At 42.6% G+C, this 24,273-nt stretch overlaps 1 protein-coding gene across 4 annotated transcripts in view; it reads left to right on the top strand.

Annotated features, from left to right (window-relative positions):
* LDB2 (LIM domain binding 2) overlaps nucleotides 1–24,273 on the top strand; it is a 1,235,060-nt gene that overhangs the window by 1,103,584 nt on the left and 107,203 nt on the right. The window contains exons 7-8 of one of the 4 annotated variants that reach the window (XM_078678430.1): nucleotides 9,934–10,079; nucleotides 13,176–13,250. In XM_078678430.1, coding sequence (XP_078534556.1) covers nucleotides 9,934–10,079; nucleotides 13,176–13,250 — 221 coding nt within the window. Of the gene's footprint in view, nucleotides 1–9,930; nucleotides 10,080–13,175; nucleotides 13,251–24,273 lie in introns of all 4 variants that reach the window. The other 3 variants (XM_078678429.1, XM_078678432.1, XM_078678431.1) reach the window with 3 other exon arrangements.

Raw genomic sequence — 24,273 nt, forward strand, 5'->3', positions numbered from 1 at the left:
TAGCGCAAGTCATTTGGCTGATGTAGCTATGGTCCATTCTTGCACCGTTGACCGACACAATGTACTATTGTTAGCTCCGAAGTTGGGCAACAGGCCTAGCATGCCATTAAAAGGGCCCCATTAGTGGTACACAAAAGACTGTAGCCGCAGCAATCAGAGACAAGAATTGTCCCCTGATTAAAGCTGTCAGGAAATGCTACCGAGCTGCTCTGCACCAGTCAAAGATAGCATGCGATGAATTCTTCAGGCAGCAAATTAAGGAAACAAGCTCACCTAAGGATGTCAAGCTATTATGGACCCTTGTTACCTGGGGAAGTAAGCCAGGAGCATGTTCGCCCCCAACCACATTACAGGCCACGGAGGCTTTACTCAACTCCCAAGGCCATGTCCCCTGTGGAGCTAGATGATCCCTATGGGCACCATAAGGATGAGGAGCTTTTTGATCTGGCCGAGATAGAGGCCACAATAGGTAGAATAGTCCCCTCCAAAGCAGCAGGACTAAACGGCTTACCAGGGTATCCATTTCTTTCAGACAAACTAAATTGGGCACGTTATATTGTCCTTTTTGAAAATCCTGTAGCCAGTGGGCCCAGTTCCTGGGTCTTGGAAAGGTGCAGAGGTGGTCCCTATTTACAAAAAAAGAGCCAGAGACGATCCCTCAAATTACAGACCCATTAATCGGATTGATGCCCTGCAGAAACTCTTCAGTACAGTTCTTCTCCAGAGGATCCATCTATGGGCAGACAATGATGCTTTCCTTTCACAGTACATTAGGGCAAAGACAGGAACAATTGACCAGGTGTTTTGGTTGCTACCAATCTATTGGAAAGTTGTGGTGATTGGCTAGGGAAGTCTTTACCTTGCATTTATTGATTTGAGGACTGCCTTTGACCTAGTCCCTAGGAGTAAATTGTGGCTCACACTAAAAGATATGGGCATTCTCCGATTTATTCTTAACCTGCTGGCCTGGTTACATGAAGAGATTTATGCCCAGGTCAGATGCAAAACAACAGTTGATGAACAGAATGCGAACTGTGTCATACATTCACCCCAGTACAGAGATCTGGGCCTAAATCCATTGTTTTTTTGCTCACCATGCCATTCCAGCTTGAACACAGTCATATGCAAATCAGTCTTGACCCTGTGCTTCATGGGAACAGTCCAGCCGGAACTGCAAAGCCAGGTCCTCCCTGGACTGGAAACAAGCATCCTAGGACCGGTTTGGGAGTTTCACCCCTCTTCAGCCAGGATAGCTTGATTCCAGTGGAATCGAGAGCACGGGAACCGCGTCTGGTCATACCCGTCCCACTCAGGGTGACAAATGCAACAGCATTCATCAGCAACAACAGCTGATGAACAGAATGCGAACTGTGTCATACATTCACCCCAGTACAGAGATCTGGGCCTGCATCCATCGTTTTTTTGCTCACCATGCCATTCCAGTTTGAACCCAGCAATATGCAAATCTGTCTTGACCTTGTTCCTCCTGGGAACAGTCCAGCCCGAACTGCCAAGCCAGGTCCTCCCTGGACTGGAAACAAGCATCCTAGGACCGGTTTCGGGGTTTCACCCCTCTTCAGCCAGGATAGCTTGATTCCAGTGGCATGTATTGCACGGGAACCACGTCTGGTCATACCTGTCCCACTTGGGGTGACAAATGCAAACACAACAGGTGATGGACAGAATGCAGAACAATGTCATACATTCACCCCAGTACAGGGATTTGGGCCTAAATCCATTGTTTTTTTCCTCCCCATGCATTCCAGTTTGAATCCTGCAAATCAGTCTTGACTCTGTGCCTCATGCGAACATTCCAGTCCGAACTGCCAAGCAAGGTCCTTCCTGGACTGGAAACAAGCATCCTAGGACCGGTTTCGGGGTTTCACCCCTCTTCAGCCAGGATAGCTTGATTCTAGTGGCATTGAGAGCACAGGAACCATGTTTGTCATACCCGTCCCACTCGGGGTGAGAAATGAAAAAACAACAGTTGATGGACAGAATGCTGAGAAATATCATACATTCACCCCAGTACAGAGATCTGCGCCTAAATCCATTGTTTTTTTGCTCACCATGTAATTCCAGACGTGGGTCCCGGGCTCACTGTGTCACTGGAGTCAAGCTATACTGGCTGAAGAGGGGTGAAACCCCGAAACCGGTCCTAGGATGCTTGTTTCTGATCCAGGGAGGACCTGGCTTGACAGTTCGGGCTGGACGGTTCCCACGAGGCACAGGGTCAAGACTGATTTGCATATGGCCAGGTCTAAACTGGGATGGCATGGTGAGCAAAAGAATGATGGATTGAACCCAGATCTCTTGACTGGGGTGAATGTTTTGATTTGTTCAGCGTTCCATCCATCAACTGTGTGTCTTTTGCTTTCTCACCCTAAGTGTGCCGGGTATGCCCAGACGTGGGTCCCGGGCTCACTGTGCCACTGGAATCAAGCTAGCCTGGCTGAAGAGGGGTAACACCCCGAAAATGGTCCTATGATGCTTGTTTCTGATCCAGGGAGGATCTGGCTTGGCAATTCGGGCTGGACTGTTCCCATGAGGCATAGGTTCAAGACTGATTTGCATATGGCCAGGTCTAATTTGGGGTGGCATGGTGAGCAAAATAATGATGGATTTAACCCAGATCTCTTGACTGGCGGGGAATGTTTTGATTTGTTCTGCATTCCGTCCATCAATTGTGTGTCTTTTGCTTTGGGCATGCCTAAGTGCGCCGGGTAAGCCCAGACATGTGTACCGGGCTCACTGTGCCACTGGAATCAAGCTATCCTGGCTGAAGAAGGGTGAAACCCCGAAACCGGTCCTAGGATGCTTGTTTCTGATCCAGGGAGGACCTGGCTTGGCAGTTGGGGCTGGACTGTTCCCATGAGTAAGCATGGGCGGATTTTGCGGATCCACGATTCACGGATTTGCGTATTCACGGATCGTGGATCCGCAAAATCCGCGTATTTGCGGATTATCGGATTTGCGGATTTGGGGCGGGGCTTCCATGCGAGTGCACATGCCTCTTGTGTGTATAAAAGGTCAGAGACCGATCAGAGCAGCGGATGAAGAAGATACAGAAGCTCCTGGCCACAGGAACAGCACGAGGATTGCGCTCGTGAAAGTCAAGGATGCAAAGGCCTCTGTCCAGCATCACAGCTGATTAGCGATGGTACATTTGGGAAGAGAGCACAGCTGCCCAGCCTTGACAACGCTCACGATTGTTTTTTGGGCCGATGAATGAGTCACTGAATTTAAGCTTCAACTAGGGCACATGCTTAAATGATATCTGTAAGTGCTTCCGGTTGAGGTTTAATTTTTGTGCCAGGACCATCGTGCCAGAATGAACCCTGCCCTTCATATTTATTCAAGAAGACGCCACCGTTTTGTGCCATACCTCGTTGGCTAAATGTATAGTGCTTTCACTACACTACACTACAGCTGCCTAAAGTGCCAGAGAGTTGTCTACAGCGACCAGGTGTGTGTTACTATGCAATAGCGCCGAAGGGCGCAGGGGTCCCTTGAGTGAGCTATAAAAGCTCCTGGCCACAGGAACAGCACGAGGATTGCGCTCGTGAAAGTCAAGGATGCAAAGGCCTCTGTCCAGCATCACAGCCGATTTTCGATGGTATATTTGGGAAGAGGGCACAGCTGCCTGGCCTGTTAACTATTTTAGGATGGCGCCGGCAAGCTGCCAGCGCCATCCTAAAATAGTTACTAAATTAGCTTCAACAGGAAGCTCGAATAGATAAAATAAAGCAGATGCACGAGCGCCTGCTTGATTTTATCTATTAGTGCTTCCTGTTGAAGCTAATTTAGTAACTATTTTACGATGGCGCTGGCAGCTTGCCGGCGCCATCGTAAAATGGTTACAACAACAGGCCAGCAAGGCTTGAACTTTTGGCCTCGGAATCCGCCGCTCGCGGATTGCGAATTTTCGGTAAATTCGCGAGAGTTCGCGGATCGCGGATTTACCGAAAATTCACAAAATCCGCGAGCGTAGCGGATTTTGCGCTCATGCTTACCCATGAGGCACAGGGTCAAGACTGATTTGCATATGGCCAGGTCTAAACTGGGGTGGCATGGTGAGCAAAATAATGATGGATTTCACCCAGATCCCTTGACTGGGGGTGAATGTTTTGATTTGTTCTGCATTGCGTCCATCAATTGTGTGTCTTTTGCTTTCTCACCCTAAGTGCGCCGGGTATGCCCAGACGTGGGTCTTGGCAGTTCAGGCTGGACTATTCCCATGAGGCACTAGGTCAAGAATGATTTGCAAATGGCCAGGTCTAAACTGGGGTGGCATGGTGAGCAAAAGAATGATGGATTTAACCCAGATCTCTTGACTAGGGGTGAATGTTTTGATTTATTCTGTGTTCCGTCCATCAATTGTGTGTCTTTTGCAGGTCAGATAGGCGGCTCAAGGACAACTGACAGAGGGCATCCCTGTCAATAGCAGAGTCCGACATGATTATGTTTTGGCTCCCATCCTATTCTCTTTTCACGTGAATGGGGTGGTCAGCTTTCTGCAAGAAGACCCAGCAGATGCACTAACCCTGGGTGGTGATAAGGTACTGACCCTCTTGTTTGCAGATGATATCCTACTGTGTCTAAGACCTCAGTAGGGCTGCAGCGACTACTCAATAGGTTCCAACTCTTCTGTGACAACCGGGGGCTGTTTATTAACACCTCAAAGACTATATTTATGGCCTTCAATCCCCATAAGTCCTATAAAGGCAACCCGTTGCTGGGTGGGACATCCTTGGAAAGAGTTGGCCCTTTTGAATATCTTGGTGTCCGGCTCTCTGACAAAACGTCATGGAAGCCCTGCCTAGCAAAGATGCTGATGGGGCACAAGCGAGTAGCGGGAGTACTGGGAAAGGAACATTGTTCCTCACACAGTAGACCAGTATTCCCAACCCTCCAGGTTTACAACGCTAAAGCAGTCAGCACAGCACTGTACGGAGCAGAGCAATGGGGATTTGATAAGGTTCATGATCTTTGCGGTTCAGAACATAAGTTTTTGAGATACTTAGTGATGTTGCCTTACCCCTCTAATGCTTGATATGGGCAGGCGGTCGATTGGTGACATAGCATGGTTGCCTATGCTGCTTTTTGGTCTCGCATTAGGCCCTTCCCTACGCTTATGCCCTTACTGAGGTTATATGGATAGACACCAGCAGTAAAATTGGTTGGATCACCAACGTAAGGATAATGATGACAACTTTGGGATAGGCAGGAACAACCAAGGAGAGAAGAGCTCAATCTTCTTTATTGGGAATCGGTTGCACATTAAGAAACCTGCAAACCAAATGTGGGCAGATTAACAGCAGAATTGTACCTCCATAAACAGACCAGATACCTAGAGCCCTTCTTAGATGTAATTCAGATCCTTCGGGACAGGATGTTATACATCCACTTTAGGCTCGGCACGCTTCCTGTCTGCGAGACAACCACAAAATGGCACCCACTCAATCAAACACCAAAGGATTGCCCATGCTGCAGGACCCCAATAGAAAGTGTTGCCCATGTCATGTTTGCTTGCACAGCTATAACACCCCGGGGGCCAAGTGGCTTAAACCGATTTGCCCACAACAGGGCACACAGGACTATCAAGTCGCCCTGCACATCCTTAGGTCAGATCCCAGACCTCTTTTTTGCGTGCTGTGTGGCAAAGTTCCTTAGTCATGCGTGGCTTATTAGACGGAAGACCCTTACAGGAATGACACAGCACTCAGCTGAATGTAGCTGAAGTATAATTGCTGTAGGGCTCAAAGGCTGGTTATTTAAGTTTTAAACATACATGTTATGCACGTGCACTTTCTGTCTTTAACCTTTTCGCGCAGTTACCCAAAGGAGGGCTGAAATTTATATGTAGGTCTGCTGGGAATCGCAACCTGAGCCTATTACTGGGGATTTTACTGAGAATTGTTATGCTGCTTCTTCCCTTTATGTTTATCGTATCAAATGTATGTTTTTATTGATAGATGTGTATTAATATTATTTTTCAAATTTCTGATCCCGGTAACTGCACCTCACATTGAGGGTGCAGCGTTGAACCTAGATGGATTGCTTGTACATATTATTTTCATTATGTTGCTCTATGAATGCTTATCTTGTATATCTTTTATAAAATATTTTTTATAGCTTTTATGACACTAGCTGTCGAAATAAAGCTTATACAACAACAATTATACTGAAATTAAAAAGTACTGTGAATTGAATACAATAATTAGACATTCAGAAGTTTTTAATGTATTCATAACAAATTAGTTTTGGAAGCACTCATGAGTACAAAACTAGTTTAAGTTTATGGACAAAAAATATATCCACACATTTGTAGCTATTCTTTTCACAAATGATTAATTCTTCTTTTGGGTGTATCATTATTTGTTCTTAATATATTTGCAAAAAAAGCCAACCACTAACATGTTTTGGGTTTTTAACAATACCACTTTTTCAAGGATATACCCAGTACACATAGTTGAACGATAAAACACAAAGAGAAAAATACAAAAAAGTTGAACTGTGAAAATAGAATTGTAAATAAAAATATGCACCAATACATGATTGCATAATTAGAATAGTTTCTATATTGTAAAGCAAAATTGAATTGTAATGTTTACATATACATTCCTTCCATCTACATGCTACAATATTGGAAGAAAGGCTTGATGCTCATGACATTAAACTATTAGATTTCACATATGAAAGGTCACTGTTTAAATCTAATTTTTAGATACCTACCAGTGTCAAATAAAGAATCCACACCTTGGTGGTCAGATCGTTTTTTATTTTATTTTAACATCAAATATCTTTAAAAAGATTGCATCTAATGCAATGGAAGATGAGCTTCAATGCACTATTTGGAATTGTATTCTTCTGGTTGCAGTTCATTCATTTTGAATGATTTTTCAAAAGTTATGTCTGAAATATGCAGAAATATCGCCTAAAAGATCAGGAAATCATTGCCATATTGGTATAGTTTCAATTTAGCCATAAACCTGTTGCCACCTAGAGACTAGATTTCGAAAGAGTAGACAAATAAATTATAAAGATAGGATAAACTCTCAGCTTTGCTTATAGAGGAAAGTATTATTGAGAGCAAAGTACTTTATTCAAAATGCAGAATTGAGGGACCATTTAAAAGGCCCAAAGAGCTGCCACAACTGGTACCATACTGAAGATCTATGACCAGGTCCAACATAATCCGAAGAAAATGTTGCCTCTTTTATTCTGCTATAATAATCAAGATATTCTATAGGTATTCAAGCAGATGTGAATCTACAATTGATTAATGAGGCTAAGAAAGTGAAAAGTGGGGACTCAGCTGGTAATAATTTAACAGAGTCCTCTTCCCCTTCCACGTTAAGACCACTGGAGTCGGTAAGTTTGAGTCCATGTTACGAACATTAAAGACAACCTGTCAGGAATACAACATTTCATGAGGTTGGTCATGCTGCCAAGACAATGGACTCAACTATCACACTCTGTATAACCAAACTGATCAACATTCACAATTAAATGGACCATTACCGACTAATTTGAAAAAGCCTGTTATAACAACCTTGATAAAAACAGTCTTCTCTGTATCCTTAAAACGTGCAAAACTATCATCCTATTGTAGGGCTCCTATTGCTATCGGAAATTCTGTAGAAAGTGGGAACTTCCCAGCTACAAGGCTTTGTGGATCACCACTGGTTATTTAACCCTTAGCAGTTGGGATTCACCTTAAATCACAGAACTTAGACCGCTCTAAATACTCTGCTTGATAGTGCACTTATAGCAGCTGATGAGAGAGATCTTTCCTAACTAGTCCTACTTGATCTATCAGTGGCTGGATGCACAGCCTATCAAGGTATAGGTTTAGGTTGATGCCAAATGCAGCAATTAAATGGTTTACCTCCTTCTTGTCCAGACAAACACCTAGAGTTAAGCTCGGTCCATAGGGCTCCCCACATACACCACTCATGTTCAACATTTTTATCAGCACACTTTCTCCTTCATTAAATCTAGAGGGCAGAGGAAGGCTTCATGCGCTAAAAAAGGGAATGAAAGACATTGCCTCCCTCGATGAGCCAAAGGCTCTTGAAGTAGAACAGGGAAAAGTCAAAAGTGCTCTTGATTGCCAGTAAATCTTCTAGACCCAAAGCAGCTGTTTGGCCTTGCTGCTGTCTTTGAAATGATTTGATTATAATTTTTATGCAAGGATAGTGGTATAACAACATTCTATTCTATCTCAGACATTTGAATCTAACACTGAAAAGTCTTTAATCATCTCAAAGCTTGACTATTCTAATGTCATACTTAGGGGCCCGCATGTGTTCCACATTGACAAATTAAAGCTGATTCTCTGTTTAGCACATTTTGCAGTTTTCTGTAAAATTCTGATACTACATGTTGTCTTTTTCTAAAATGTCCTAGGTATTACTTTGCTATTTCCATAATTCTCCAGTTAGTTCACTTGAAAGCCTTCACGATGCTAGCAGTTTACTTTCATTTCCACTTCTAGAATAACGGGTTATTGTTGGGGTCAGATTTACATTCCACTTCCTGGTCTGCCTTGAAAAGAGAGGACATTAGCACTGGCGGAAGAGAGCAATATTGGGGAAACAAGAGCAAGATAGCTGGTGGAAAAGAGATATTTGTCTCTGACGTCTTGTCTCCCCAGCTGTTTGTAGCCACTTTATGCCCCCGTAGCCAATTCATTCTCCTTTTCTTCACTCTGGTGAACAAAACCTGAAGCCAACCCACCATTAAAAAGGATCTAGTCGCAGTGCCTCAAATCCATGGTCCTGGTATATGTATACTTCTGTCTGAGAATGCACTTGAGAACAGGCAAAAGGAAAGCAGCCACACATGTGAAGACTGTAAGGAAGGCTCTATAATTCTCTCCTTGAAAAGACAATAGATACATGCACAGTGTAACCTTGACAAAAATACCAGTGTATCTGTGTTATATGTCAAGTAACCTTTTAGGCTGTCAAGTAACCTTTTAGGCTGCTCGAGCAACAATTTCCTTACAAGCTACACTTGTGGGACCACTATTATACAGGCAGTGAATTTGTAGTGTGCTCCCAATAAATAAAATTAAAAAAAGAGAAAAAAGCAAAGCCATTAAAGACCATGGCAACACCTTACGACACAGCCTCCAAGCCCTCTAGCTTTATTCCTGACTGATAGCTCATGTGTCAAGGAATGTATCTGTTTCACAGAGGTTGGTAGCCTCCTTCTCTCATGGTGCATGGAACCATTCTCACTCTTGTAGAACTCCTAGTCAAAGTAAACTATAAGAAATAGCAGACAATCGTTGGGAAAATCATTAGCTTCAAATATAGTAGAAACATTATTATAGTAGAACACATTATAACACAGTCTGCTGGTGAAACTTAGAAGTAAGATAACACAATAACAGAAGCCCATTCCCGGGAATGCTATGAATGAAGCAAAGTGCAAGTTAAAATCCAACTCTTGTGCTGCCTGGTTTGGTCTGTACTGTTGAGCTTTGTTGTCCTTTTAGCATTGCAGAGACTCATATCATCCTTGTAAGACCCTAAATTGCTTTCTAGAATTAGAGGGAGAGGTTTCTCCATTTGTTGTGTGTGTGGGTAATAGAGTGTGGGTTTATCACGTGGCCTATATGGCAAGAGTTTGGCCGCCCTGCAAGAGGTACTGAGGGGAGCTCCAATCATCGCATTGAGAACTTGTGGCTGCACTTAAGCATGGACTAAAGCATAGAAATTGAAGAGGGACATTTGAGTTTTTACCATCTTTGAGTAAGTAACATGCATGTAATGTAGAGGAGGAGTGAAGGATTATTTTGGCCTCCAGTAAATGGCTATATAGTGAAATCAATTTCACATTATAGTTTAGTGTCAATTCTTTAAACTAGATTTAAATGATTTCAATGTTATGTCTTTTCTACTATTATTACCTTAACAGCAGAACCCACACGACAAACAACAACCAAAAGGAGAAAAAGGAAAAACTCTACAAGCAGTACATCGAACAGCAGTGCCGGGAACAACGCAAATACCAATAGCAAGAAAAAGTCTCTAGTTGCAAGTCTGAACCTATCAAGTCAGATACCTGTAAGTCTCAATTTTATTTGATATTAATATTCTACTCTTTTTTTCTGATGTGCGAAAAGGGCAGTATTTGAACGCATCCTATCCTACTTTGGCAAACTAATGGGGCAGAGTTGGAACAATCAATCATATAAAGTCACCTCACTCAAAATCCCCTAAAAATATTGTCTAGGATCAAGAAGTGTAATTTGTTGGGTATGAGGAACTACGCAGCTTTTTAAGATAGACTTAGTGTGAGAACAGGTTTTGTGTTCATACTAGGTATTCAGCCAGACTAATAGCCAAATATCTTAAATTCAGAAGAATGATAAGGACATTAAATGTATGAGGTCAAATAAAATGCATGCTGCCTGAAATCACTCCTATCTGAGAGAATGTTGTGTGTACTTTCTTTGCAAATAAGTGAGATACATCTTTTACTCACTGATCTTACTTTGATTGACTTGCGATAACTGAAGAAAGGGTTAGATGATCAGATCCACCCATGTAGTCCTCAATAGCGATATCCTGATTCTGATCCAGAAAAGAGAACGAGATCGATTTTCATGAAGATTTATGTTATTTTTCAACGTGCGCACTGAAAACCCAATCATCTCCCCCAACTGGAGGATTGAGTGCCCACTGGCACAGTAGGACATCATGGTTATCTTCAAACCAAGCAGAATTGTCCTTGTGTCCTCCTAACCTTGGCGGCTAGAGTCAGATTGAAGTTGGAGTGTAACCTGTGCAGTTTTGTAGTCTTTGGGCATGGTGGTAGTGGTATTGTTATAACAGCCGAGGCAGTCCCACAGCTAACTAATAAGGGTATGCCATCACTGCCTTTAATTATGCCAGAAGTTTCGCATGCGGAAATGTCAGGGCTTTTTTTGGGCTCCGGTTGCCGATAGTGGGCACCAGTGCTCCTATTTGGGAACTCAACTTATTTTTCACCCCAGCGCAAGAGACAGGATTCAAAAAAGGGAGAAATAGGAGGTTCATACAGTCAAAATGATGAAAGCAGGGATAAAAACAAACCTCCAAAATTAGATAGACATGATGTTTTTGGTGGAGGAAGAAGAATCAAAACTGAGCGGCCTTAGTATTCAAGCAATCATGGCATTTGCAGCCCCGGCTGTGGGCTCCTGAGCAAAACATGTTTTTTTACAAACTAAGCACTAGAAAAATTAAGGGCTTACGTTTCTCGTATTCTAAAAGGGCCACCTTTATGTACTTTTGGCTATGAAGTTGTTCAAGGGTTCATGATTGTTAATGATAAATTATGAGCTACTTAACACAAAGGAATTTAATTCCTGTAGGCAACAAAATTGTGAGCTCGTTTCCGGCTATTCTCCAAGACATTTCTCGGGGCTCATGCTACAGCAAGACAATCATACCCACTCTCCTGCCACTGCTGCTTACATCCCACAGCATAAAAAATGTATCTGTTCTTCTATCTTCTGTTTCAAAATAGCAAAAACAAATGTCTGATTTAAAACTTGATCCACTCTAAAATACTATTTTCGTTCTGCAAATACTTTTCCCCAAAGAAATGAAGACATATGTAATTTATTTTAATCCCCTTCCTAGAATATTTTGAATAAGGTGCTGCTGCAGGGAGGATTCTCTGTCCAGGCTCTCCCTCTGACACCAGCCCCCACCCCACATTGTTTTCAACCAGTTGTTCTTAAATGTCTGGAGATCGAATTGATGAAGAGAAGGCTATGTGCACGTCCTTTATGTAAGAAATAAGTCACACGGCACCCTCATAACATCTCAGTAGTGTAAAATGCTTGTAAGTGATATGGTGTTACTGTAAAATAAAGTACACATTATCACAACACCACCACTGTTTTCACGTATTACAAACCTTTCTTTTATATTTAAGGTTGTTTGGTGGTTTTGTTGATTTTACTATTCACAATCAGTGATTCGTGATATTTTACTCTTTTTACTAAATACATTATGTACTAAATTCTATTGTCTGAGCAATACTACAGCAATAGACACCGACAAGCATAATATTTTATATACAGTGCCTTGGAAAAATAATTAATTTCTAAACTCAGATAGTTCATATTGAGAAACATTATACGTGTACCTAGGGTCCTTCAAGTTTGAATATCATCACTTTCACTAGTTTGATGGATCTTTAATTTAATTTTATTATTTTTAGTGATGGTTTTGAAATAAACATAATGACCCAGCACCTTAAAAAAATAACAGACATTAAATGTAGCAAGGCTGCCACTTGCCCTAAATAAAACAAGAACCATGAGCCCAAATCCCCAGGTTAGCATTAAATAAAGCAACTGAAAGTGAGATGCAAAAGTCTCTCAAATGTCTGGCCCTGGTGCCACTGCACCTGTCTGACTATTGTTAGCTAAGCCACAGTTAGCAATCTATTAAACATGCACATAAACCACTCTGGAGCTTATTTATGAGAGCCCTGCATCACTTTTTCACCTAAAGTGGTACATGTGTGACGCATGTTTATTTCTCCTTGTTTTCTCCTCTTTCTCTGTGTACTGCATTTTGCAGCACAGATCGAAAGAGGAAACATTTTGTAGGGCTGTTTTTGTGCAGGAAGGTGCCTTTCCTATAAAAAGCAATCCTGCATGCAACGGCACAGGGGCAGGCAGAAAGGACAAGAATGCCCCGGATTGCTTACATATGGTACATTCCTGCCCTTTCACTTTGGCAAAGGGCAGTGCAGCAAGGTGCTTTGCTGCGCTGCCCTACGCCAAAATGCCATACATGAGGCCCTCTGGGGCATATTTACAAGCCTTTGCACCACCGGTATGTCAATTTTCCCCATATTATAACTGATGCACCAGTGGAGCAAGGGGATTGTAAATAAGCCCCCCTGTATTTACTAGTTATAATGAAACTGAACTATTGTTGTTCTCCATAATGGTTATGAGTATGGGGCTTCGTTTCAAAGGTAAAATGCATTTGTGATTTATTGAATGATATAGATATGTCATTGTTTATTTAGTATTTTGGTGCGCTCCACACCACTACAGACTCGCGCATTCTTAACATATTTTAAAAACCAAGAAATGAATTGTTCAATTTTGCATTTGTACTGCACTGTTTAAACTAACCCTTCTTTATTTTCAGTGCCTCACCACAAAAAAAAGCTTAAGCAATAAGACACGGCTCAGAAGGAATTCTCGTGCAATACGGACCGGTTTGGTAAGTAATGGGCCGAGGCGAAGCCATGGGCCTGTTATGCCAAACCAGCCCGCATTCCATAATAATGCCCTCTGAGGAAAGTCTTACTGCTATTATAAGTCAAACTAAGACATATACTATGAGGAACATGTTTTTCTCGTATAGTGATGAGACTGCGGGGAGATTATCATGGAATACGGACAGGTTTGGAGACTGTTAACAAAGAGGTTTAGATAGTTACAAAGAGCTGTCAAAGGCCATTTGAACCTCTGTTTTGTAAAACTGTAAACTTATTATACTGAACAAGAATTGTCCATTGATATTCACTCTCATAAACTGCTTTTTTCTAACTATGCATGATATGCACAGTAAAAATTGATTCATTTTTTAATCCTAACACTATGAAAATACTATTAGATATGTGTAGTATAAATATTGTGTGAGTTGTGTTTTTGAATTATTCAAAGACTATTAGTCCTAACAATTAACAGGAAATGCCTTACTAGTACAATTTGTATATGCTTATTTTTATATATTACTAGCTTACCCGTTGCGCGTTGCTGCGATCTCCGAAGAAAGGAAATTCAAGGAAACTCGTTATGATAACATTCAATTTACATTGTGTCATTTTTATTGAAACTTATTCCTTTTAATATGGAAAACATTTCAAAGTGTCGTTTTAATTCTATTTATTTATTCGAGTGCTTGTGGATACACGATTTTTTTGTTTTTCCGTTTGGTGCGTACATCAGTATTCGAAAGATCATGAGGGCCATGGGGGGGGCGATATTTTAAAAAAAATTATGCCAGAAACCTTCGCTGGAGTGTACTCACCCACTTCCCAAACTTTCATGGCGATCGGATGAATGGTGTTTTAATTCTATTTATTTATTTGAGTGCTTGTGGATACACGATTTGTTGTTTTTCTGTCTGGTGCGTACATCAGTATTCGAAAGATTATGAGGGCCCTGGGTGGACCATATTTGTTAAAAATTATGCCAGAAACCTTCGCGGGAGTGTACTCAACAACTTCCCAAAGTTTCATGGCGATCGAATGAATGGTGTAGTAATGCATAAAGGACAAACAGACAGACAGACAGACATATATTTGTTTTATATATATAGATTGAGACAGACCTGTTCTGCCCCCAGCATTCCTAAACTGGAATTTTGTGCTTCTGGCCAGGGGGGAGGAGGTGTTTGGGGTGTTAAAGTGCCCCAATAAATGTAGTTCCTTATAAATAGTTGGGTACCGGTGCTATCAGTCGAGTATGGTGAGGTGTCGGATTTCACCAGGAATGTTTACATGCACACAGACAAAAAGACACACAGAAGCTGTCTCCCTCTGTTCTGAATGTTCTTTAAAATGTTGGTTATTTTGCAAATTACTGTGTTTTCTCTCACTTAATGCCCCTACCAATCTGCATTTCTCTCCCTTTCCACTGATGGTTGTATTATCTATTTTAACATTATATGCTAGCCTGCTTGTTGGGAAATCTGAAGTGCATCTCCCAACCCCCGTCTTAATGATCAATCTACACCTCTGCTTTGAAAGCATCTTATGCCAACTGATCCAGTAGAAAGAAGCGTTGGGTGACAGTTTTGTATTTAAAGCGTTGGGTGACGGTTTTGTATTTATAGGTCTCATTAGACATCGTTATGCATTAGAAATGTCTTCAGGTATTAGGCAATATACAATTCGTATTGGAACAAACAGAAATTCTTTAGATGATACTTGATTTGTAACCATATTCTATCTCAAACTCCCGGTCGCGAAAATAATATACAAAGTCCAATCAATTACTGTTCTTCAATGAGATGTTTCTTTTAATCTCCGGAATCTCATTTGTGCTTTTGCTGGGGCCACATACCTGCTTCCCTCGCTGCCTTGCTGCGAGCCCTCTGCTGCCAGTCTCCTGAGTCTTCCCTCGCCGCCACTGCCGCAGCTTCCACCAACACGGCGCGGCCACGGAGGGGGACCACAACACCCAGGAGCCCTAGCGACGGAAGCCACCAATGCCCACATCGCTCCCGGAGGCGCTTAAATTTCGACAGAGCCCCCGCGTCGCGTGATCGCGCGCGGGTTGCGCCTGGTTAAGCCCGGGACAAGGGCGGGACCGTCTGTGGCCGTCCGGGGTCGGAGGAGGCCGGGCTGGGCCCCCCCTCTAACATCTGCCCCTAATCAAGGTACTGTAACAAATTAATTACCTTGCCGAACAATCATGGGATTAAGGAGAACTGATGGCTGCAAACCTGGTGGTGGGGGACGAGCGACTTTGGATTCTTACTTGGTAAAAGTATCTAGCATGATAAATGAGGAAATCGAAAGAACTGAAAGAAGGCTCTCGTTGGATCCTGGCCATACCATCATCGCCATGATACATGACATCCCAGCAACAGAGACTCAATCCCCAGGTCTCCCTCGAGATCTGATAGATCTTGTTGAACCAACCCCTATATCACTGAGTAGCCACGTCCAGTCCTTAACTGTCTCCCCTTCAGGCTCGATAGATCCTGTTGAATCGAACTCTATGTCAAAGAGTAGCCATGTCCAGTCCCTAATTGTTTCCCCTTCAGGTTGTACATAAGATATCCCACACTGTATTTCCCCGTCACCCTCACCTATTGTGAGACGATGTACTAGGGCTGGTAGGTTGATACCTTCTGGAAAGGTAAAGCAGAAGGGGACAAGGCAATCAAAAGTAAAGTCAAAATTATCTAAACTACCACCTCCGTCCTCCAAACCTCCTGCAGAGGACTTAACAAACACCATTTGGATGACCCTTAAAGAAAAAATAGATTTTACCTTGGTCCCAATTATGTCTAGGTTATCCGCTATTGAAGATAGAATGATTGTTTTAGAGCGAAATGGTGGTTTCATATCCCAGCCAAATGCCCCAACAGCAGGAATAGTAATACACCAGGTGCCTGATGACCAATCAACCACTACAAAGGGACGGGTTCACCTACCTACCCCAACCCAGGGTATTTCTCTTGTAGAAGGGTTAAACCATAAAGACGAAGAACCCGTAACTGCTGCCGTAAAACTGTTTAGTGGACCAATAAATCAGGAGAAAGGGACTAAGCATGAGCGCAAAATCCGCTCCGATCGCGGATTTTGCGGATTTTCGGCAAATCCGCGATCCGCGAACTCTCGCGGATTTGCCGAAAATCCGCAATCCGCGATCGGAGCGGATTTTGCGGTCAAAAGTTCAAGCGCGCCTAATTAACGATGGCGCCGGCAAGCTGCCAGCGCCCATCCTGCAATAGTTACTTAATTAGCTTCAACAGGAAGCTCTAACAGATAAGATACAGCAGGGGCTCGAGCGCCTGCTTTATTTTAGCAGTTGGAGCTTCCTGTTGAAGCTAATTAAGTAACTTTTGCAGGATGGCGCTGGCAGCTTGCCGGCGCCATCGTAAATTATTTCAACAGTGGTGTCTTCTTGAATAAATATGAAGGGCAGGGTTCATTCGGGCACGACGGTCCTGGCACAAAAAAATAAACCTCAACAGGAAACACTTGCAAATATCAATAAAGCATGTGCCCTAGTTGAAGCTTAAATTCAGTGACTCATTCATCAGCCCAAAAATTAATCTGCTGCTCTGATCGGTCTCTGACCTTTTATACACACAAGAGGCATGCTCGCATGGACGCCCCGTCCGTTTGGCCCCGCCCACACACTCGAGGTGTGCACCGTCTTCCCGCCATTTACCCACTATGATGGACATTTCACTCAAGGGACCGCTGCGCACTTCGGCGCGATTGCATAGTGACACACACTTGGTCGCTGGAACTAGTTGAAGCGCAAATGCAGTGACTCATTCAGCATACGAGCGCAACCCCCGTGCTGTTCCTGTGACCAGGGGCTTCTGTCTCTTAATCTGCTGCTCTGATCGGTCTCTGACCTTTTAGACACACAAGAGGCATATGCGCTCGCGTGGAAGCCCCGTCCGTTTGGCCCCGCCCACACGCTCGAGGAAGCCCCGCCCCCAAATCCGCAAATCCGCTGAATCCGCGGATTTTGCGGATCCACGATCCGTGAATCCGCTGAATCCGCGAATCGTGGATCCGCAAAATCCGCCCATGCTTAAAAGGGACCCCGTCTATCACTGTGTCCATTTGGCCGACTGTCTCCCCAGACATAAATATAGAATCCCCTCGAGAGACAGAGTCATTCCAATTCATACCTGCGGCCCTACCTCTAGTTTTAGTCTTGGCCAATGTTCCCCTTTTGGATCCTGGCCAAGTGGAAACGACGGCCTCCTTAATTGATAAAGCTTTGTATTGTCTGACTAATGATATGAGGATATCTCCTAGGAGTAAACAGCAACTAGCTGGGGAAATTATAATGGCTAGAAGGGTGACATGGCTTGGTGAACACAAGAAAAAATTTAAGGGCGATTGCATAACCATGAATTTTTCGAGTCCTCAAGTGTTGACGGATGTGCTAGCCAATTTATTCCCTCCCCAACTAAGGGACTCTGTAATAATCCCACTAACCCTAAAAAAAATTTATGATAGGAGTTGGTGCGTAATGAATTCCAGTAGATCTAGGCCAAAACGTTTGTATTCACCCAGAGCATTTGTGAGGGCAACCCCATTAATGGTGAGCGGAATCAGCCTGAGGAATCGGTTTGGGGCCCTGACTGACATGGAGAAATGTGATTGACTGCAGGGCGTCATCAATAACTCTCAGAGAGATATACCATTGAACAGTAGAGTGTACGATCCTACGGACCAGGGCAAGGTAGCTACCAGTCAAGATTCTCCACCACTGATAAAACCATTGGAAAAATTGCAAGTGAATGTTCTGCCTGCCCATATTAGTGACTACCCGCTAGCACTTTGTATGAACCCTAATAGGGAGAATTGTTTTTCTTTAATAGGTAGTACTGTGACAGAGACCCAATCACCAAAGATCTCCAATATAGAGCAATTACCAGAGATAGAGGGTAACACCCCAGGAGTAGATTCATCTGAAGAATTCTTATTTTGATGCATGTCATGTATACTAAGATATATATATGTGATAATCAGACCTTTTGATCAACTGTATTTTGCAGTATAGATACTCATGATTCAGCGCTCCTAGCTTGTTTGAGTTTAAATTGTTGTATGTTTAGGGGTAGGACGATGCCTCTTTAGTTGGTAGAGCGCAGGTAGACTTTCTCACTACTATTATAATTGATTCTGAAGGTGCACCAATTTGTATACCCCATCATCCAACCAGTGTAGTGATTTATTCTTCGGATACATCTACTGTATCTCAAAATAAGGAAGGGTTGTCCCTCCTCTCATGGAATCTTGCGGGAATTGGTAATAAGGTATTATCTCCCGAATGGTGTCGGTTCATCGACCAGTAAGATATTAACCTTTTCCAGGAATCTTGGTCAATAGCTCCAGTCTTTCGCTTGGGGTTTCTCAATTTTTATGTCCCTGCATCCAAAAAATCGAAAGGTCGGCCAACAGGTGGCCTGATAATCTGGATCCGCCAGAACCTACGATGTAAGGCACAGCAAATTATCTCCACAACTAACGACATTTTGGTAATTAGACTTGAATGGACAAATGGCTATAGGGTGGCTATTTTTAACGTATACGCCAGGGGGACACATGGGGGACACACATTCGAGGTAATAGCTGCTCTTGACTCCCAGTTAGAGGCTCTCCCTGACCAGATAGCTTCTGTAGTGGGTGGTGATTTTAATACAACTTTTGAACCACTTGGCCAAGAGGACCAGATTCTCACCGCAGATCAGGATAATAGATGGGGAATCCCACATCTTGTGGTACCCACCGTAAAGAGATGGTCAGCTGTAGCCATACAACTAAAGGCTATGTCCCTAGAAAGAGGGCTTAGAGCAGCCAATGGGAGAACCGCCTCCGATCGGCAGGCAGAAAATACATTCGTCAATGGCAGGTATAGCAGTCGTATAGATTATGTGTTGGTGTCTAGTAGATATGGCCATCAAATCTAGGCTGGAAAGTGACCATAATCCCTTTTGTTTGACATTTCAGACCCAAGAGGGGGTTAGGGATGACACCCCAGGGGAAGGGATGGACACACTAGACATTGTCGCCACCAATAATATGCGCCATGTCAAATGGGGCAAATTCATCGAGAACCCTAAGAAATTGGAGGCGCTTAAAATTGAGGTTGTCAGTGAATTGGCCCTTCTTATTTCGCAAACCAGTAGTTCGGATTTCTCCCAAATCATGCTAGAGTCACACGTCCATCGCTTTTCCAAACTTAAATCCTTCTTCACGAAGGCCATAAACTTGGACAGAGGATGTAAAAAGCTGCATATGGCTAGGTGGTATAATAATGCATGTAAATTGGCCCGCCAGAACCTGAGTGTGGAATTAAGATCAAAGAATCCGGCTAGAGTGAGAGAGGCAAGGGATTTATATAGACTCGCATAGAGAGATGTCAAAAGACAATGGGACGAGGATAGGTGGCGGGATTTGAAATCGGCTTGTGAAGCAAAGGACTCCAAGCAATTCTGGAGCATTATCAAATGGGACAGGGGAGGACTAGCAGAACCACCCCAAAATCATGTTGCAAAATCACAGTGGCTGGACTTTTTTAAACCACAATATACTTGTAGCCTGGTAGATGAAGACTACTTTCAAAGCGAGCTCTTTACCATTAAAGATGTTAGCACATCATTAGATTGTGTGACTGGGGGCAGAGCTCCAGGAATGGATGGCATCCCTGCTGATGTCTTTTTAAGTGATAGACCGTCCTGGTGTCAGTATTTTGTATTGCTATCTAACTCAGTGGCAAGGTGTGCTCCGATTCCATTTTCATGGAAAGGAGCTGAAATGATTCCGGTTTTTAAAAAAGGTGATAAATCCCTCCCAAGTAACTATAGACCTATCAGTCTTATAGACTCAGCTCAAAAACGTATAGGTCGATTAGTCCAAAATAAAATACAAACATGGGTAGAGGAACATAATATTTTATCCCCATTTCAAGCCGGTTTTCGTCCTTGCACTAGTTCGATTGATTAAGTCTTTTATTTCATTGCAATTTATTGGAGGAATGTTGTTTTAACTAAAGGGACACTTTATGCAGTCTTTGTTGACTTGAAATCGGCTTTCAATTTAGTCCCCGTCCTAAGCTCTGGAAAGTTCTTGCTGAATTGGGGATGTCCCCAGAGCTACTGACCTTCCTCATCCGCTTACATGAGACCAACTTCGCGAGAATAAGATGGGGGGCACAGGGTGAGGTAACCGACTCATTCCCCATCGAGCGAGGTGTTTGGCAGGGGTGTGTGTTGGTCCCCCACGCTGTTCTCATTATATATAAACGGTATAGTGGACCATCTTTGTAGCTCCCCCACAGACGCTCCTGTTCTAGCTGGGGCTCGTGTACCCGTGCTCATGTTCGCGGACGACACGCTAATTGTCTCTCGGACTCCGATTGGGCTGCAGAAGGCTGTTAATGCCTTTGGGGAATTTTGCCAACTGCGTGGACTTGAGATCAACACCTCAAAAACCAAGTTCATGTCCCTAAATCAGCGAAAAACTTTTAAAGGTAAAATTTACCTGAATGAGATTCCTTTAGAGCAAGTGGAGGCCTTCACCTATCTAGGAATTTTACTCCAGAGTAATATGGGTTGGAAAGGTCACACAGACATGGCTATTTTAAAATTCCATCAACTTGCAGGTGCCCTATCCTCTAAACATAAATCTTCCCTCACAAAGCCAATAACTCCTGCCTTAGAGATTTATAATATGAAAGTACTAAGCGCTACCTTGTATGGATAAGAGCTATGGGGATTTACAAACCTGAGCCAACTAGCAAATACAGAGAAAAAGTTTTTACGTAGTCTTGTTGGCGTTCCTCAAAGTACCCCCACAGCTCCGCTTCTACTTGATCTTGGTAGGAAAAATGTGGTGGATATAGCGAGGCTACGGCCATTGTTGTACTGGAGACGAATTTGGACCACTCCTGAATTAACCCATTCCGCCCATGCACTGAAGGATGTGATTACGGCAGGTCGTTTCCATGTAATTAAGTGGTTTAAAGAGCTAAGGATACTTCTGAAACAGATGGAACTCTGCCAGCCATGGGAAGAACCTGACATATTAACTTTCCCATCTAAAAAACAATTAAAAGAAAAATATTGGGAAATGGTCTGGGTCACATCTCTTAGAGGCAGTACTAATACCAACCCAACTGCCCGTTTTCTAGATTATAAATTAAGACCTCTCTGCGAGGCATACTGGGATATTATAGAGAGTCCTCTAGACCGCAAATTGTACTTTCAATTCAGGATAAGGACCCTCCCGGTAAAAGTTTACAGCCGTAAATGGGCACCATCAAGGGACGATAAATGTCATAACTGTTCAAATTTGGTCGAGACAATAGCACATTTTTTTTTGTATGCCCCCTCTATGTTGCCCCTCGCCGTAAATGGCTAAAACCCATTTGTATAAATCTGGGTACCTGGAGGCACATTGAAGTCCTAAGGATATTAGAGTCAGATTGTTCACCCTGTATAGCGTTTGCCGTAGCCAAATTTTTAAGATGGGCTTGGATCATTCGCACTTTCTAGCCACATGATGCTAGCTAGCAAAATATATGATGTTCCTAAAGATGGTTCTATTTTATGTAACAATTTTTTAATCTGATCTTAATTGTTTTAAAAAAAATCTGCTTTGTAAACGACAGCAACCAAGGAATTTAATAACTTTTCAATACGTGTATTGTCATGTCCTATTTATCGCGTCTTGTGTTGTTATGTAATGTTTGCTGCTTTTATGACATTCTGTCGAATAAAGTTTTTGAAATTGATTAATCTTGTTGGTGTTACATCCAGCAGGTAAGACAGTGATTCATGCCAACACGTGATTCGTCTTCCCTTACACTTTATCAAGGCAATTGCAAACGTAGTCAAGGTCCATTCAGCGTAAAACCATGGACCCCGGTAATCTAATTCTTCAGTTTTGGAAAAGTACTTGAAGCTTTAAAAACGTAACTGATAAAGCAACAATTCAAGATGTTTCCCAAGGTTTGCAAGTGTAACTATTAATCTAAGGGAAGACGAAACACGTGTTGGCATAAATCACTTTCTTACATGCTGGATGTAACACCAACAAGATTAAAAGAAACATCTCGTTGAAGAACCGTAATGGATTGGACTTTGTATATTATTTTTGCATGACCAGGAGTTTGACATAGAATATGGTAACAAATCAAGTATCATCTAAAGAATTTCTGTTTGTTCCAGTACGAATTGTATCATGCCTAATACCTGAAGACATTTCTATAGCAAGGGTGTGCTCATTAATACTCTCTTTCTTTGTTCAAATTTTCAAGAAGTATTTATTGAGCCAACATCATTCTAGTGTAAAATATGTGTGCTGAAACAACCATAAGATAGAAGCAGATATAAATGATTATAAGCACTAACAGAGTAAATGGATGGTAGATTTCTACCATTGTGCTAAAAGAATGGATATATGCAAGGATATAAATACATGACAGTAATAATGCGCACTCCTCCGATGCAACCCTAACTAGATGTACCTAGGTGTACCTAGCAAGTATGTAGGTGTAGAGCCAAGGATCACCCTAGGATGAGGCCAATCCCATTACCTGGTGCGAGAGAATGAAGGACTCCGTCTTGGTCTCGGGATGGACACCCCGCGAGGGATGTTAGACCACTGCGTGCTGGAGTGTCTGCGTGCAGGAACCTCAGCATCTCACGTCAGTATGTCAGCATGGAAGTCTTTTTCCTCTGCCTACGCTGGCAAAGATGTGGTCTATATATACCTAAAAGGTACCCTCCGGGGATTCTACCTTGCTGTGTCATGTCGGTCAAGGATGATGGAAGAGATGACCCTTATGCAGGGTTATTATGCAGATGATGGTAATCCTGCTGTGATTCTGGGAATCCTCATGCATAATTAATGAGGCTAGATATCTGGGAAAACCACACAACATTTATGCAGTGCTTCACTAGTTGAAAGGTCAATACCAAATACCGTTATGTAGTACAATGGTACAATAAAGGTAGGTGAAGGGCCAGGTGACTACTCAGGCCAATATTAGGATCCCCAAACAAAACATAACACTATAAGAAATAAAAAAATGAATATGAGTTTCATGCTATGACAATATACTACCAATAAAAAGGAATGTGAATACACATGTGGGTGGTTCGCAGTCCAGTGAATATATTTAAGGTAATAGGCATCCTACCATGTAGGTTTGTGGGTCCAATACAAGTGTATCTAACAGAAATCCAAAGCAGGCACTGTAGTTTAAGCTTGTGCCTCAGAGGAAAAAAGGTGAAAACATGAGGCAGTAATAGAAAAGGAGGATGGACTTGATTTATTATAGCAAGACTGGCCTAAATGCTAAAGCATGGCAACAATACTGAAATGACAAAAGCTCGTGTAAGCAGCAGCGTGATGGAATGAGAGAGAAATTAAATAAAATAGCCCGAGTGATTAGTCTTCTTTTTAAACCTTATATTTCAGCTAAACATGCCGAAGATTGGGTAAAATGTGAGCATGCCTGTTTCACCATTACTTAGAACATGCATGTAGTGTTGATTATGTAGTAATATGAGGTTGATGGGGCTCAGTGCTTTAACCGAAGGATTCACAATTGGAAAGAAATGGTACCATCTTAGGGAATAACAAGTTGAATATCTGAAAATGGCAAGAAACTCTGAATATAAAGACCAAGTAAATCCCAATAATCCATTAATGTTTTCAGATTACTGGTCCTATTCCCCAGCTACTCAAGTAGTAATTGTGCATTTTCCAGTTCCACTTGTCAAGAAGTGCAATTCTCTGTCCTGGTTGAGTTTACAGTCCACTGTCCTTAGTTTTGTGATCTATGTTGCGTCCAGTTTGCGCAGATAAGTGGCCAGTTGCCCTCTCTTAGGTGAGGTTTTGCCCAATCAATGGCATGGAACTTCTGTTGTGGGATTTTACTGTGATTGTGTTATGATGAGAAATGTTTTGTTAAAGGGTAGTTGGAGTCCATGTTGATAACTGCCCAAATGAGTTCCTGTATCCTCT

Source organism: Lissotriton helveticus, chromosome 2_2 (assembly GCF_964261635.1).
Source record: "Lissotriton helveticus chromosome 2_2, aLisHel1.1, whole genome shotgun sequence".
Taxonomy (NCBI): Eukaryota; Metazoa; Chordata; class Amphibia; order Caudata; family Salamandridae; genus Lissotriton; species Lissotriton helveticus.